Source organism: Podarcis erhardii (assembly GCF_964252035.2).
Source record: "Podarcis erhardii genome assembly, chromosome: 3".
NCBI classification, from domain to species: domain Eukaryota; kingdom Metazoa; phylum Chordata; class Lepidosauria; order Squamata; family Lacertidae; genus Podarcis; species Podarcis erhardii.
In genome coordinates, this window is record NC_138507.1 from 120,676,807 (window position 1) to 120,693,796 (window position 16,990).

A 16,990-nucleotide genomic window follows, 5' to 3' on the forward strand; every position below is an offset into this window, starting at 1 on the left:
AGCCGGGCCGCCCGGAGCGCAGCGAGAACCACGACGGCGGCTCCTCCTGTTGCAGCGGCGGGTCTTCCCTGACCGGTGCCCGGGCGAGGGCCACCCCGGAGGCGGCGCGGGCCGGCGAAGCCCGGCGGCTCAGCCTCCTCCGACGGAGCCCCGAGGCCGTGGCAGCTGCGGCAGAGGCGCCTTCCCAAGCAGCGCGCGTTGGCTGGGTAGCAAAGGGGACCTCCTCTCTCCTCCTCTCCCTTCCTGGCCTGGAGAGGCTTAGTTCGGCATCGTCTGGCCTGGGTTCCTTGGGAGCCCCAACCTCTCCCTCCCTCCGCCGCCGCTAACCACTGGGCGCTGCTGCCTCTGCCTTTTTTTGCGGGAGAAATCGCCTTCCATCAGTTGCCGCTGCGCCCGGGCGCACGCACCCACACGTGCGCCTCCGGCTTCCCCCTTGCACTTGTTTGCGTTCCTTTTGCCTTCTCTCCACCCTCTGCCATCACCCGCACGGAGGCCTCGCTTTGCTCCTCCTTCTCCCTCCTCTTGATTATTATTTTTTTTTGCCTGGCGCACACACACTTTTGGCGTTGCGCTGGGGAGGAGATTTCTGCTCCCTCCTTCCCTTTCCATCCATCCGCGCATTTCTCCTCCGCCTGCGACGCGCGCCTGGCGCAGCCGCCCGATCCAGGCGCTCCGCGGGTCTTGCAGGCGACGGGAAGACCCCCCCCCCCCAGGCCGGGGAGAGAGGCAGGGGAGCCGGGCTCCGAGACGCCAGCGAGGCAGAACCGGGCGGGGAGGGACGGAGGGCGAGGGACGCGATGAGCAAGGGAGCCTGAAGGAACCGAGCCGGGCTGTTCTGCTGGGAAAGGAAACGTGGCTCTTTGGGAAAGATGCTCCTTTAGTTTGGGAGTCCGGAAAGAGGTGGCGGCGTCGGTTTCCCTTCTGCTGGATGCCAGCTCCGTCGCTGGCGCCCCATTTCTTCCAGCTGGCAGACGGGGAAGAGATGCCCGAGGAAGCTTGAATGGAGCCTGCGCGCATCCCCGCCGCTCCCTCTCTCCGTGGGAAAGAGCTGGCCGGCTGTGCCAGCCCTCCGGGTCCTTTTGACGGGGCCTGAGCCCAAGACTTGACCCACACCGGCTTGGAGACACGCCCTTGGGGAAGATGGTAAGGAGGGAGAAGGGGCTTTTGTGGGCGAGGGACGCTGGGGGTCGGTGGGTGGGGAAACCGAGGGAGACAGCAGGGTGGGGAAGGGTGCAGGGGTGCCAACTTGAATCAAATATTGGGGGCCCCAAGTAGGCCCCACCCTGCTTAATTGATCGCACACACCATTTGAATGGCTATGCCCATCATATTTGGGGAGGCCAGGCCCCCTCAAGTATTTTATTGGGGGGTCCAAAGGCCCCTTGGCTCTTACGGAAGGGAGTGTGCTCCCCTGGGGACCAACTTGTTGACCACTAGTCCTGCTTGCCTTTTCTGACCACATCTGGATGCTGAAACCTTCGCTGCCTGGAGGGGCAGTGGAAGGGCGGGAGATGTTGAACATCTGCCGAATAATTTTGCCAAAGCCGAGCCAATAGGGATCGATTTGCCAGCGGAATGATTTGCCAGCATCTTTCCTGTCTCCCTTCTGTGTTTGAGGCGGTGGTCTGCAGTTCTTCAGACTTTGCAGGAACAGCCCCTCGACTCATCTGCTTCTTGAACCGTTTTCGATGAAAGTTCCTCTGGCGCTTGGCCAGCTATTTCCCCACCTTCCCGCATGTGAATTCTCTCAGCACAAAAACATTCGTTTGGGTGGGGTTCGGATGAAAGCAGAGAGAAGCGTGCTTTTGGGTGCAGCCGGTTTGTGGCAATCTTCTGCTTGCTTGGGGGGGGGGGTCTGCTGCACTAGGCCGGAGGGTGGCATTACAATGGAGGCCATGAGCGTTTTGGGTGACCAACACATTTCCCCCTCCCTCTCTCTTTCTGCCAGGGGTCTGCGCACGCTGGGCTTTGAGAGACATCGCTTCACACTGGTCTTGGAAGGAGGCGCTGAATAATTGCTCCGGAAGCTTCCGCGCCCGTGTCCTGCTTTTAATGGGAGCTGGACCACTGCTGAGGTAACTTTTTCAGCAGATCCTCTTCGCAGATTGACGTTCAGCGACAGCGAGCGAGATGCCTCGGAACAGGGCCTTCTCCGAGCCTGAGTACTCTGCGGAGTACTCGGCTGATTACTCGGTCAGCTTGCCGTCGGACCCCGAGCATGGGGTCGGCCGCACCCACGAGGTGACGGTGAGGAACTCTGGCTCTTGCCTCTGCCTGCCACGATTCATGCGCCTGACGTTCGCCCCGGAATCCCTGGAGAACCTCTACCAGACTTACTTCCGTAGGCAGCGCCACGAGACCCTACTGGTCTTGGTGGTCTTTGCCGCCCTCTTCGACTGCTACGTTGTCGTCATGTGCACGGTGGTCTACACCGCCGAGAAGCTGCCCACCACCCTGGCGGCCTCGGTGGGCCTGGCCGCCCAGATCCTCCTCTTCGTCCTATGCAGGTACCAGCTCCTCCCGGACCGCGTCACCCGCAAATTCATGCCCTACATCCTGTGGATCCTCATAGCTGCCCAGATATTCTGCTACCTGGGCCTGAACTACGCCCGCTACCACGAGGCCAGCGACACGGTGGGCTGGCAGGCCTTCTTCGTCTTCTCCTTCTTCCTCACCCTCCCTCTGCGCCTCACGCCCATCGTCCTCATCTCGGCCGTCTCCTGCGCCATCCACACCCTGGTGCTGGGGGTCACCATAGCACAGCAGCAGCAACTGAAGCTGAGTCAAGAATCCATCCTGGGAGGGTATTTGCTGTGGCAGGTAAGGAGCCAGCGTTTGCGGGGGAGGCAACCCAGAGGCCATCCAATCAACCCCCATGCCCGATAATAATAATAATAATTAATAATAATTTTATTATTTGTACCCCGCCCATCTGGCTGTGTTTCCCCAGCCGCTCTGGGCGGCTTCCAACAAAGATTAAAAATACATTAAAATGTCACACATTAAGAACTTCCCTGAACAGGGCTGCCTTCAGATGTTTTCTCTGAATGTCAGGTAGTTGTTTATTCCTTAACATCTGATGGGAGGGTGGGTGCCACCACCGAGAAGGCCCTCTGCCTGGTTCCCTGTAACTTGGCTTCTCGCAGTGAGGGAACCGCCAGAAGGCCCTCAGCACTGGACCTCAGTGTCCAGGCTGGACAATGGGGGTGGAGACGCTCCTTCAGGGATACTGGACCAAGGCCGTTTAGGGCTTTAAAGGTCAGCACGAACACTTTGAATTGTGCTCGGAAACGTACTGGGAGCCAATGTAGGTCTTTCAAGACCGGTGTTATGTGGTCTCGGCGGCCGCTCCCAGTCACCAGTCTAGCTGCCGCATTCTGGATTAGTTGTAGTTTAATAAAGATTACTTTATTGGTGGCCAGTCGGCCTCTGCTTAAAGCCCCCTCTGTAACCGACACTGTATGCCCACTCCTGTTTGCTCTGCTTTGAGTGTGCTTCCACTGCTGGCTTGGGAAATGGTTGCGCACATGGCATTCTCCAAAGCCCATCCTTCTCTCTCCTGTTGTTTCTAATGAAATACTGAATTATGATGCATTGCACCTACACACACACTGCCATCAGCTTCGGTCCGAATTGGGGGAAATGAATGACCCAGGTGTGTTCTGTAATTGAGTACAGAACCTGTGAGCCCCCCCCCCCCGTCTTCCGAAGCAGTCTGCTCGGATTCCTGCATTGCGGCGGCGGGGGTTGGTCTAGATGACCTTTGGGGGTCCCTTTCAACTCTGCGATTCTCTGATTGTCGTGGAATGCTAAGCAAAAGGGAAAGGTTTTTTGGGGCGGTGCGTGATTGAACTTGCGCAGGCAGGGAAGGGCTTTGCAGGCTGGAGAGCTGTATCCGTTTGGAGGCCAGTTGAATTGAATGGGCATGACTAACCCAAGTCCCTCGATTTGAGTGGATTTGCTATGAATATGACGTAGTTTGATCCAACCTGCATGTTTCAGCAGGGCGGTGGATGCCCTCGCCCTTTGCTTCTCTTTCTGCTCAGGCACGTTAACGGAGGAGATACCGTAGTGTTTGTTTTTTTTTATCCGCAAGGATGGATATTACAGGAATTCTACCTATATTCGGGGTTCTTAAGACTTTTACTTCCTCGCCTGTGTGGCATTCCTGGCTTAATGTAGTTGTGAACTGTGCAGGTTTTGGATTCCCAAGAAGCAGAGTTTTCCATTCCTAAAAACCTCTCTACTGCCACTTAATAAACTAAACTTCGCGCTGGCTTTCTAGTCCCCATGACTGCATGGCGGTTCAGTCGTGTTGGAGGCACAGAGCTTTGTGTGTCCCTAATTATCTCCCCTTTTTCGTAATGGCCCCCCTCGCACCTGCTCTAATGACTTAAAGCGCCCCCCACCCTCAGACCTCCCCTGTGATTTGGTTGCTGAGAAATTAACACGTGTGCGTTTGCATACGGCTTCCAGTGCCGGATTTACGTATAAGCTAAACAAGCTCTAGCGTAGGACCCGAGTCTCTTGGGGCCCCCCAAAAAAATTAAAGGGGAAAAACCTGGATGTACATTTCCAAAATATAAGATAAAAAACAAATAAAATAAAACCTAGATACAGCAACAGTGTTTTGTGTTGTGTAGGCTCCTATTATGTAAATCATGGGCCCCACCTGCTAGCCTGCTCCCTAAAATATCACTGGTTTGCTCCTTTCTATATATAGGGTGCCTACATTCTGCATGGACTTTTCAACAATTACTTTGATATAATGCATATTTTGTTATGTGCAAATGGCTTGAGATACCTATTAGGTCCATAAATGACCGTATAGCATATATTCAACACAAAAAAACAGCGACAATTTGTTGTTGACAAAGGAGAGCTGGACATATAAAGGGCCCCATTGCCTTCAGGAGCTTAGGGATTCATCAAACCTAAATCTGGCCCTCATGGCATCCCAGCAAATATTAGGTCCATAGGGAAGCAGGCAGTTTCTACAGGTCCGCCTTGAACTTTTTAAGAAAGGTGAGATCTAAATGTTTGAAACAAATAAATAAATATTGGTGGGCATAATTTATGTGAACTCCACGATTCAATTGGTGAAAGATGAAGGGCCTTTGCGAAACCCCTGGGTGTAATAATAATAATAATAATAATAATAATAATAGTAAAAAAAAATTATTTCTACCCCACCCATCTGGCTGGGTTTCCCAGGCCACTCTGGGCAGCATCCAGAAAAGTATTAAAATACAATAATTCATCAAATACTAAAAGCTTCCCTAAACAGGGCTGCCTTCAGATGTCTTCTAAAAGTCCACTGTTTCAGATATTTTGGGCACAGAATGATGCACTGGAAAGCAGCACAAGGTCTGTAAACAGTATAAACAGTATGCTCTGCTCTTTATCCCAGGAGATTGCATATAATTCAGGGATGGCTTCCTCCTTTAGGGGAGCAGCTGAGATTTCCCCTTGAGGAATAACTCTTGCAAAGGGAGTCCACTATGCTAGTCCAGTTGTCTGCGTTGGGAAGCAGGGGAAAGATGCTTGGTTTAGACAACGCGGTGCCTTCTGGATTTTTTAAAAAATATATTTTTATTGGGATTTTTATGAAAGTGATACAAAGCAGTTCCAAGAACAAGTTAATGACCAAACAGTAAAGAACAGTCAAACCAGATGGGATCAGGGTGGAGGCATAAAGTAACCAGCAGGAAAAATTATATCAGGTATATACAATATGAATCACATTTTTTTTTGAAGTTGTATCGAAAGGAAAAGATGGTCAGAAGTTGAAAAGGCATGGAACTCAAAAGACTTTATTTTCCATATGTCCAGTGATGAAAATGGAAGTGGTTGTTGCAGTTGGTCATTAAAGGTAAAGGCAAAGGGACCCCTGACCATTAGGTCCAGTCGCGGACGACTCTGGGGTTGCGGCGCTCATCTCACTTTATTGGCCAAGGGAGCTGGCGTACAGCTTCCGGGTCATGTGGCCAGCAAGACTAAGCCGCTTCTGGCCAACCAAAGCAGTGCACGGAAACACCGTTTACCTTCCCGCTGGAGCGGTATCTATTTATCTACTTGCACTTTGACGTGCTTTCGAACTGCTAGGTTGGCAGGAGCAGGGACCGAGCAACTGAGCTCACCCCTTCGCGGGGATTCGAACCGCCGACCTTCTGATCAGCAAGCCCAAGAGGCTTAATGGTTTAACCCACAGCGCCACCCACGTCCCGCAGTTGGTCATTACCGATGTTTAAAATGAAGTCTTACCATCCAGTAATGAAAGAGGCCAGTTTAGCTTTTCCCATCCACTTGTTGTTGAACTACAACCCCCAACATCCTTGACCAGTAGCCTTGCTGGCTGGGGGCTTATGGGAGTTGTAGTCCAAAATATTGACAAAAGGTGGTGTGGACGCAGGTGTAGATGGGCTAGTGATCCGGCTCTTGAAGAGGCAGCTTCATATTTTTAAGTAAAAAATAAGATGATAACAAGATGAAATCCACTAACCTCCTCTCCACCTTCCTCGTCTGAGATCAAACCACATTTAGACCACACACCTGGAGTTCTGGCTTGGGAAAAACCTTGCCTAGATCTTTGACTAGGCAGGATGAATTTCCATGCTTTTCCTAAACCTGCATTTTTTTGGGCTAATGAAATCAAATAAAGCAGGAGAAACGCAAGGGCTGTTCCGTGGATGAGGCTTAGACTTTCTATGTTAAAGCTAAATTTGCTCATAGCAAATAGAAAGAAGAAAGGAGGAAAGCCGACTGTTGAGGACTGTGGGATATATCCAACTTGGGGCAGTTGGAGATGAGCTTATAACTGAAATATAAAAGAACGTTTTAATACCAGCCCCAAATGAAAGAGATCCTTTATGCACAGAAAAAGCTGACGAAGGCACTGGGAGGCAGGTGGAGGTATGAATCGGAAGGGCCACAAGCATGTTGTACTCGCACAATCCTTGGGAAATAAATATTTTCACTGGGCTTTCCTTCAAAGTAGAGTCAAAAGGTGAGGCAGGGGTTCTTGAGTGACTGGGCCTGCAAATTCTCTGCTATGGGTAGTAAGGCTGCAAGCCTCTTCACTTACCTGAGAGTAGGGGCGTGAGGCAAATTAATCTGCATTTAAAGCATGGGTGGGCAAACTAAGTCCCGGGGGCCGAATCCGGCCCAATCGCCTTCTCAATCCGGCCGGCAGACGGTCCGGGAATCAGCGTGTTTTTACATGACTAGAATGCTTCCTTTTATTTAAAATGCATCTCTGGGTTATTTGTAGGGCATAGGAATTTGTTCATGCCCTCCCCCAATATAGCCCGGCCCCCCACAAGGTCTGAGGGACGGTGGACCGGCCCCCTGCTGAAAAAGTTTGCTGACCCCTGATTTAAAGGCAACCCTACTCGATTCACACTTTCCGAAATAATGCAATAACCGAGACAGGCATAAATATGTATCTTTACGTGAAAACAACCTACAAATGCATTATGTTTGTGAAGATTGCTTTGCAAGAATGTGCATGTAAGGCAAAACTGTATACAAATGTGTACATATTGGGAGACGTTTGTGCTAAGATGCAGGTGAATTTTCACAAGGACCTTTCAGGAAACAGTTTGCAGGCCGATGTGCAAATGTGGAGAACTTAAGATGGGGAAAATAAGAAATTGAGCGAAGCCAGAATGGGCAGGTTTTTCTCATCGCTACCGGAGAGTAACCATTGTTGAACATAAAGGAGGCTCATATCCAAGTCAACAGACGTAGGGCTATGCTGCAAAAGACCTACCACCTTTTCTATCTTTCCATCCGCAGAATTAGCTCATTTATCCTTGCCCTTGCTAAGAAGCTATGATAATTGTCAGGAGAATTGGGTACAATAGAAAACCGAGCGGTTTGCAAGGAGTTGTGCCACTTCAGCCTGTAATTGGAGAATTTATTTTTTTTTTCCAAACGCTTCCTTACGCTGAAACTTCCAGCAAATAGAAAACCAACAGAGTTGCGTGTGTGTGTGTGTGTGTGTGTCTGTCCCTGATGTGCTCATTTTCTATCAGCAGAGATATTGTCTTAGGCAGCAGGGCATTCAAAAAGTTGTGGCTACTGGTCTCCTCGCTGGCCCAAATAGGACTAATTTAGCCAGCTAGCCCTGGTGATCATCTAACGTTTATTGGATGGATTATCCCACTAAATTGATTTTTAAATTCTGAATTTATTGTCATTCACGTTTTATATTGTATTTTATGCTGTTTTTTGTTGCATCAATTAAGTGTTTTAAATTTGTTGTTAGCCGCCCTGAGCCCCTTTTTCTGAACCGGGAAGGGCGGGGTATAAATAAAAATTTATTACTATTATTATTACAGTATGTAAAAACACGCTGATTCTCGGGCCATCCGCAGGCCGGATTTAGAACGTGATTGGGCCAGATCTGGTCCCCGGGCCTTAGTTTGCCTACCCACGGCTTAGTGCATCGTCTGAACGCAAGCTCACAGTTTAGCTCTTGCCAGACAAAATATGAGCTGCAACCCAAGTTTTTCCAGTGGTTTGTGGCTTGAGCCTGGATTGGGATGCTAAGCCAAACCATGGCTTGACTCAGGGTAGCAGTAAGAAAACCAAAGAGGAAGAAGGCGAATGCGTGGTTTTGACTTAGCATGATGTGCAAACCATGCCACTGTTGGCATGAAATAAAGATTAGCTTGCAATCCCCCAAGTTAAATGCCATTGTGAACATTTGCTTTCAAGACGTAAAGCAAGGGCAAAGTTCACGTGTTAACACTTTTGTGCGTTTATCTTGTGTTGATTTAAAGCTTCTTTCCAATGGATGGGAATAAAGGATTTGGACCCATTGAAGAAAGCAAATAAATACATTTTTTTTTTTTTTTAAGAGAGTGCCTTCCAGAGTAACTAATTGCAGTCACAAACAAATGAGGCCATTAAGAGCTCTATGGATTTCACCACAAGCCACTGGGAAAGTGAACTCGAGGTGTCTGTCAGACAAGCCTCTTCAGAGGTCAAGGATGACATCTCTCATAAATATAGCTCCCCCCCCCTGCAGTGGGGGATTTCTCCCGCCAGATGTGCCTAAAAAGAGCCCTGCTGCATCATAGCAAAGTCTCACCCTGTTTTCCCACAGTGACCGGCCAGTGACCTGACTTACAAAGCCTAGTCTGGGTGGCTCGGGGACCAGAGTGCCAAAGGCCTGTAGGCGAGACATGCAAGACCCCTGAACACCTTAAATAATAATAATAATAATAATAATAATAATAATAATAATAATAATAATAATAATAATAATATATTTGTACCCCGCCCATCTGGCTGGGTTTCCCCAGCCACTCTGGGCGACTTCCAACAAAGATTAAAAATACATTAAAATGTCGCACATTAAAAGCTTCCCTAAACAGGGCTGCCTTCAGATGTCTTCTAAACGTCAGATAGTTGTTTATCTCTTTGACATCTGCTGGGAGGGCGTTCCACAGGGCGGGTGCCACCACCGAGAAGGCCCTCTGCCTGGTTCCCTGTAGCTTTGCTTCTCGCAGTGACGGAACCGCCAGAAGGCTCTTGGTGCTGGACCTCAGCGTCCGGGCAGAACGATGGGGGTGGAGACGCTCCTTCAGGTATACTGGGCCGAGGCCGTTTAGGGCTTTAAAGGTCAACACCAGCACTTTGAATTGTGCTCGGAAACGTACTGGGAGCCAATGTAGGTCTTTCAAGACCGGTGTTATGTGGTCTCGGTGGCTGCTCCCAGTCACCAGTCTAGCTGCCGCATTCTGGATTAGTTGTAGTTTCTGGGTCACCTTCAAGGAGAGCCCCATGTAGAGTGCATTGCATTAGTCCAAGTGGGAGATAACTAGAGCATGCACCACTCTGGCGAGACAGTCCGCGGGCAGGTAGGGTCTCAGCCTGCGTACCAGGTGGAGTTGGTAAACAGCTGCCCTGGATACAGAATTGACCTGCGCCTCCATGGACAGCTGTGAGTCCAAAATGACTCCCAGGCTGCGCACCTGGTCCTTCAGGAGCACAGTTACCCTATTCAGGACCAGGGAGTCCTCCACACCAGCCCGCCCCCTGTCCCCCAAAAACAGTACTTCTGTCTTGTCAGGATTCAACCTCAATCCATTAGCCGCCATCCATCCTCCAACTGCCTCCAGACACTCACACAGGACCTTCACCACCTTCACTGGTTCTGATTTGAAAGAGAGGTAGAGCTGGGTATCATCTGCATATTGATGGACACCTCAGTCCAAACCCCCTGATGATCTCTCCCAGCGGCTTCATATAGACGTTATAAAGCATGGGGGAGAGGACGGAACCCTGAGGCACCCCACAAGTGAGGGCCCAGGGGTCTGAACACTCATCCCCCACCACCACTTTCTGGACACGGCCCAGGAGGAAGGAGCGGAACCACTGTATAACAGTGCCCCCAGCTCCCAGTCCCTCTAGACGGTCCAGAAGGATGTTATGGTCGATGGTATCAAACGCCGCTGGGAGATCCAGCAGAACTAGGAAACAACTCTCACCTTTGTCCCTAGCCCGCCGGAGATCATCAACCAGCGCGACCAAGGCAGAATCATAGGAGTTGGAAGAGACCACAAGGGCCATCGAGTCCAACCCCCTGCCAAGCAGGAAACACCATCAGAGCACTCCTGACATATGGTTGTCAAACCTCTGCTTAAAGACCTCCAAAGAAGGAGACTCCACCACACTCCTTGGCAGCAAATTCCACTGTGGAACAGCTCTTACTGTCAGGAAGTTCTTCCTAATGTTTAGGTGGAATCTTCTTTCTTGTAGTTTGGAGCCATTGCTCCGTGTCCGCTTCTCTGGAGCAGCAGAAAACAACCTTTCTCCCTCCTCTATGTGACATCGTTTTATTAGGTCCAGTCGTGACCGAGTCTGGGGTTGCGGCGCTCATCTTGCTTTATTGGCCGAGGGAGCCGCCGTACAGCTTCTGGGTCATGTGGCCAGCATGACTAAGCTGCTTCTGGCAAACCAGAGCAGCGCACAGAAACGCTGTTTACCTTCCCACCGGAGTGGTACCTATTTATCTACTTGCACTTTGACGTGCTTTCGAACTGCTTGGTTGGCAGGAGAAGGGACCGAGCAACGGGAGCTCACCCCATCGCGGGGATTCAAACCGCCAACCTTCTGATCAACAAGTCCTAGGCTCTGTGGTTTAACCCACAGTGCCACCTGCCAAGCATAGCTGTGAATGGTAGCTTTGGAGGTCTGAGCAGCGGCGGAGGAGGCTGCTCAGTCTCCTGGGGTGGTGTGTCCAGGGGCGGAGCAAGGCACCTATAGAGGCGGGGTGAGGCGAGGGTGGAATAAGCCACCCATAGGGGCGGAGCGAGGTGAGGGTGGAGCAAGCACCCATAGGGGCAGGGCAAGCCGAGGGCGGAGCAAGCCACCCATAGGGGCGGAGCGAGGTGAGGGTGGGGTGAGCCACCCATAGGGGTGGGGCAAGGCGAGGGCGGGGCAAGCTGCCCATAGGGGTGGGGCGAGGACGGGGCAAGCCACCCATAGGGGCGGGGCTTCCGGAGTCTGCCTGCCTCCTCCCATTCATTCGCCCTACAGCTGGGGAGGGAGGCAGTGGGTGGACCATTTGGGCAGCGTCCAGCCTGCGTGTCCCAGGAGACACACGTGGCTCAGGTGTGCTGCAGGCCTCGCGGTGAGTGCCGCCTGGCATTTTGTCACCCCCCTCAGTGGTGGCACCCGGGGCAGCCTGCACCCCCCTTCCTCTGCCCCTGGGTCTGAGTGTGTCATTCAGAAAGGATGGAGTGTGTGTTTATCATGTCGCTATTTCTGGGCCTTTCGTGAAGGAGGAAGCATGTGCTCCTGTTCCGTCTCCAGGGCTTCGTATGCGCGCTTTTGTGTATGTGTGCTTCGTATTTGGAAAAGCCGGCCTTTTGAAACGGTGTAGCCTGGCTGCAGAACACGGCTGGCCAGTGGTGTAGCGTGGGGGGTGCAGGGGGGGCCGGCCGCACCGGGCGCAACATCTGGGGGTTAGGGTTAGGGGGCGCAAATCCACGGGCTAGGGGGCGCAAATTACTTGCCTTGCCCCGGGTGCTGACAGCCCACGCTACGCCACTGCGGCTGGCGAGCCACATCCTGAAGGGTCTCATGAATCTGGAGACAGCCAACATCTGTTTCAGAGATGCTGTCTCTGGAGGGAAGGCAGGGTGGTGTAGCGGTTAGAGTGTCGGACTAGGACCTGGGTTCAAATCCCCACTTGACATAACGGTCACTGGGGGAGCTTGGGTGCCAGTGGCTGCCTCTCAGCCGAACCAACCTCACAGGGTTGTTTGGGGGGGATTAAATGAGGGAGGGGGGAGAATCTCATAAGCAACCTTGAAAAAAGTACAGTGGTACCTCGGGTTAAGTACTTAATTCGTTCCGGAGCTCCGTACTTAACCTGAAACTGTTCTTAACCTGAAGCACCGCTTTAGCTAATGGGGCCTCCTGCTGCTGCTGCGCCGGTGGAGCACGATTTCTGTTCTCATCCTGAAGCAAAGTTCTTAACCCGAGGTACTATTTCTGGGTTAGCGGAGTCTGTAACTTGAAGCATATGTAACCTGAGGTACCACTGTAGTGGGATAGGAATGCAATAGGTTAATAAGAAGGGAAGAGAGACAATTGTTTGTGCTTTGTAGTAGTAGTAGTAATAATGATGATGATGATGATGATGATGAAGGCACCAGCTGAACCTCCTTGGGGATAGCATTCTGCAAACGGGGAGCCATAGCAGAAAGGGCCTACTCTTGTGTTTTATCCACCCTAAACCTTTCAACTTTCAGCTTCATTGGAAATCAAAAGAAAACCCGATTCTCATTTCTTCCAGTTCAGCGCTCAACTGCGAGTTTCCCCGGTGAAAGCAGTAGGGCAAATGGAGGGTGTGTGTGGATGAGCCCTAAGTCTTTGAAAAGTCCTGAAAAGGCCCCGCTTTGGTCTTCTAATCTCCTGGCGAAACAGAGCCCACTTCCTTTAACTGACTGTGGATGGAGAAAAGTTTTTCTCCCTCTCTCAGAGCACCAGGATTCATCCAACGAAGCTGAACCGTGGGAGATTTGGGACAGGTAAAAGAAAGGACTGTGGAACTGTGGAACTCCCTGCCACAGTTTCCCTGCCACCTACTTGGATGGCTTTAAAAGAGGGAGGGACAAATTCACGGAGGCGGAAAGAGCTCTCGATGTTGACCAGCCAGGATGCAGAGCTCAGCATCTGCAGAATGGAGGCAGCAATGCGGAATACCTATTGCTGGGACAGTCATTTACCCTTGCTAGATTCAACGTGCTGCCATCTGCCATACTGCAGGGCAGATTCGAGGGTAAACCGTGCGTGGAACGAGTCTGCCCCTGTGGCTTGATGGAGGTAGAAACTGTCTCTCATGTCTTGTTACGCTGCTGTTTCTACGGGGATATACACTCGGTATTTACAACTCCTGTTACACAAAAATCTCCAATTGGGTCCGAACTTCAATGTCTAAAACTCCTGGTAGAGGACAAGGATCTAGAGATCACGCGAAGGGTGGCCAAATTCTGTGTGACTGCCGTAAAACTCGGGGAACAAGCTGTGCTACCAAAATGATTAAGGTTTTAAATGATAATTTTAGGTTATATTTTGGTGATCAAGATTTAATATATTTTTTAACTGCTGCTATATCTGAATTGTCTCTGTTATACCCAATTGCAATTCAATGTATTCCTGTTGTGTTTGATGATTTTCCTGATGTTGTAAGTGACCCGGAACAGGTCTGTGACCGTAATAATAAAATTCTATTCTATTCTATTCCTATTGCTGGATACTTCAGGGGGGGGAAGCACTCTGGCACTCTGTTCCGGCCTTCGCGGTTTCCCACAGGCATCCAGTAGGATTCTGCAGTACAGTGGTACCTCAGGTTAGGTACTTAATTCGTTCCAGAGGTCTGTACTTAACCTGAAACTGTTCTTAACCTGAAGCACCACTTTAGCTAATGGGGCCTCCTGCTGCTGCTGTGCCGCCAGAGCACAATTTCTGTTCTCATCCTGAAGCAAAGTTCCTAACCCGAGGTACCTTTCCTGGGTTAGCGGAGTCTGTAACCTGAAGCGTATGTAACCTGAAGCGTATGTAACCCGAGGTATCACTGTATGTTGGACTAGAGGGGCCAATGGCCCGGTACAATGGGCGCCTCTTAAGTGTCTAAACAAACTCCTTTTTACGAAAAACCCCAGGGTGCAACTCAGCGTGGAACTGCTGCTGTTCCCTGCTTTCAGACCCGGAGCTCCTCGGAGCCAGAGTTTGCCTCGCTAGGCTGGTCCTGTGCTATTTATAGGAGCGAGTTGTGTGTACACAAATTTTCTGTCACAATAACTGCACACAAACACACACACACTCGGAGGCCGGCCGCCCCAGTGGGGCGACGTTGGGAGTTTGTTTGCGTGTTTTCAGCCTCTCTGCCTCCCTTGCCCTCTTTAGAGCTAATTGCTTGTGTTTAACGCAGGCAAGTAAAGCCCTGGGCGTCCGTCTCCGCGGGGAGCAACCACCTCCTGAGCCACGAGCCTGCAGGAGAATAACACACACTTGGCCGGGGCGATGGAAGTCCTTGGACTTTCTGCCCCAGAACGTTTCCTGTTGCGGTTAAGCCAGTTTTTGGACATGCACCTTGCTCATAGGGGGGGTACATCCGAAAAATCAGCAGTGGGGGGGGAGAAGGAGGTGGTTTGTGAGCGTGATCCGCTGCTGTTGAACCTGAGGACTTTGCGCTTGCAGATCGCAAGGACAATCCACAGCCTTTTCTGAGTGGAGAAACACAGAAAGCACAAGCAGGGACTTGCAACAGAATACTGTCATGCGTGGATCATACAATCCTAGAATGGTGTTAACGGAGAAATCCGAGGGCTCCCTTGGACAAAAAGACAAGGACACCAGCCAGGAATACCAGAGCAAAACAGCAGCCAGTAGGCTTGGTCTTTATTGAAGACTGTCGCGACAGGACTCCCACCTGCCACCAGGTGAAACAAAATGGAAGCCCAGAACAAAAGAAGACCCCAACTTTTATTAGTTACTAATCCCCCAAACTACACCCCTAGAACTACATCACAACTACATCATGACTACATCATTGACACATCACAAAAAGGAGGGGTTGAGGGAGGAGTTGTGGTGGTAACCTGAGTATCTTGTCACCTGGCTGGTCCCTCCTTTCCTCCTCCCCATGAGTATTTTCCAAGGACAAAGGGAGGTGGCAGTTGCCTGCCCCCAGAGGGAAGATCTGATCATTGTCCTTTGTTCCAGTCCATGTTGAATCCACTCCCATATGCAAGTCCTTTGTGATCTTGATGGTCTTCTGTCTGGGACCATCAAGGTTGTCATGCCAACTGGGTAGGGCTCCTGTGTATGTGCTGGTCCAGTTAAGGGATTGTGACCGTCCTGTATCAAACCATCCCCCTTTGATAGTCCTTCCTTCATGGAGTAAAATAAAAGTGGACCGGTGTAAATCCGATTTACGGTTGATTTACTATGAATTTATAACAGAAATGTTGCGTGTGAGTGTGTGTGTCGTGTTTGTACAAACTGAATGATTGGGGGGGGGGGAGTTTCCTGCAACAATGGGAAGGGACTGCGAGGGTCATCTAGTCCAACCCCCTGCAATGCAGGAATCTTTCGCCCAATGTGGGGCTCAAACTCCTGACCCTGATATTAAAAGTCTGGTGCTCTACCAATCGAGCTATATCTGCCGTCCATTGCTATTGCTTTCTCTATCCCATACCTCCCAACGTCCATTTTCTGGTCCTTGCCCCCAACAGACACTCAGTGTTCTGCTTAGTCCACACTGGGCTGTTTTGGGGTTTCTTTCCTTTAGATAAAAAAAGGGTAAAGGACCCCTGACTGTTAAGTCCAGTTGCGAACGACTCTGGGGTTGCGGCGGTCATCTCGCTTTACTGGCCGAGGGAGCCAGCGTTTATCCACAGTTTTTCTGGGTCATGTGGCCGGCATGACTAAGCCGCTTCTGGCGAAACCAGAGCAGCGCATGGAATAATAATAATAATAATAATAATAATAATAATAATAATAATAATATATTTATTTATTTATTTATACCCCGCCCATCTGGCTGGGTTTCTCCAGCCACTCTGGGCAGCTTTCAACAGAATATTAAAATACATACAGTGGTACCTCGGGTTACATACGCTTCAGGTTACATACGCTTCAGGTTACACACTCCGCTAACCTAGAAACAGTGCTTCAGGTTAAGAACTTTGCTTCAGGATAAGAACAGAAATCGGGCTCTGGCAGCGCGGCGGCAGCAGGAGGCCCCATTAGCTAAAGTGGTGCTTCAGGTTAAGAACAGTTTCAGGTTAAGTACGGACCTCCGGAACGAATTAAGTACTTAACCCGAGGTACCACTGTAATCTATTAAACATTAAAAGCTTCCCTAAACAGGGCTGCCTTCAGATGTCTTCTAAAAGTCTGGTAACACTGTTTATCTTCCTGCCGGAGTGGTACCTATTTATCTACTTGCACTGGTGTGCTTTTGAACTGCTTGGTTGGCAGGAGCTGGGACCGAGCAACAGGAGCTCACCCTGTCACGGGGATTCGAACTGCCATCGTTCTGATCAGCAAGCCCTAGGCTCCGTGGTTTAGACCACAGCACCACCCACATCCCTTTACCTTTAGATATCCCCTTTCAAAATTACTTCTTCAAACCCAAAACTCCTTCCAAGCCTGCTAATACTGCCCTCGTTTGTCTGGGTGGTTTTGGCTACATAAGGATAGGTACTGGGGATTGGGTTTGGGTTTGCTGTCCCAGATGCCTGTAGGAAGCTCACAAGCAAAACCCAAGCGCCAGACGTCTCTCTCCCCTCCTGCAGCTTCCAGAAACTTCAATTGGGAAGCATTTAATTTCATTTTACTTTTAAGTTGGTATACCGCCTTTATATATTACTATGCCCAAGGCGGTTGACAGCAACAAAATATGCAACCAAGAGCACACACTTTATAATAATCTGACCCAATGCAAAAAAATTGTAATGAAACA

The 16,990-nt window shown here is 50.5% G+C and overlaps 1 protein-coding gene across 1 annotated transcript in view; it reads left to right on the plus strand.

Annotated features, from left to right (window-relative positions):
• Nucleotides 1–757: 757 nt before the first annotated feature.
• Nucleotides 758–16,990, plus strand: part of ADCY3 (adenylate cyclase 3) — a 108,628-nt gene continuing 92,395 nt past the window's right edge. The window contains exons 1-2 of the mRNA XM_081854554.1: nucleotides 758–1,143; nucleotides 1,949–2,820. Of these exons, the coding sequence (XP_081710680.1) occupies nucleotides 2,131–2,820 (690 nt within the window). The 5' untranslated portion in view covers nucleotides 758–1,143; nucleotides 1,949–2,130. The remainder of the gene's footprint in view (nucleotides 1,144–1,948; nucleotides 2,821–16,990) is intronic.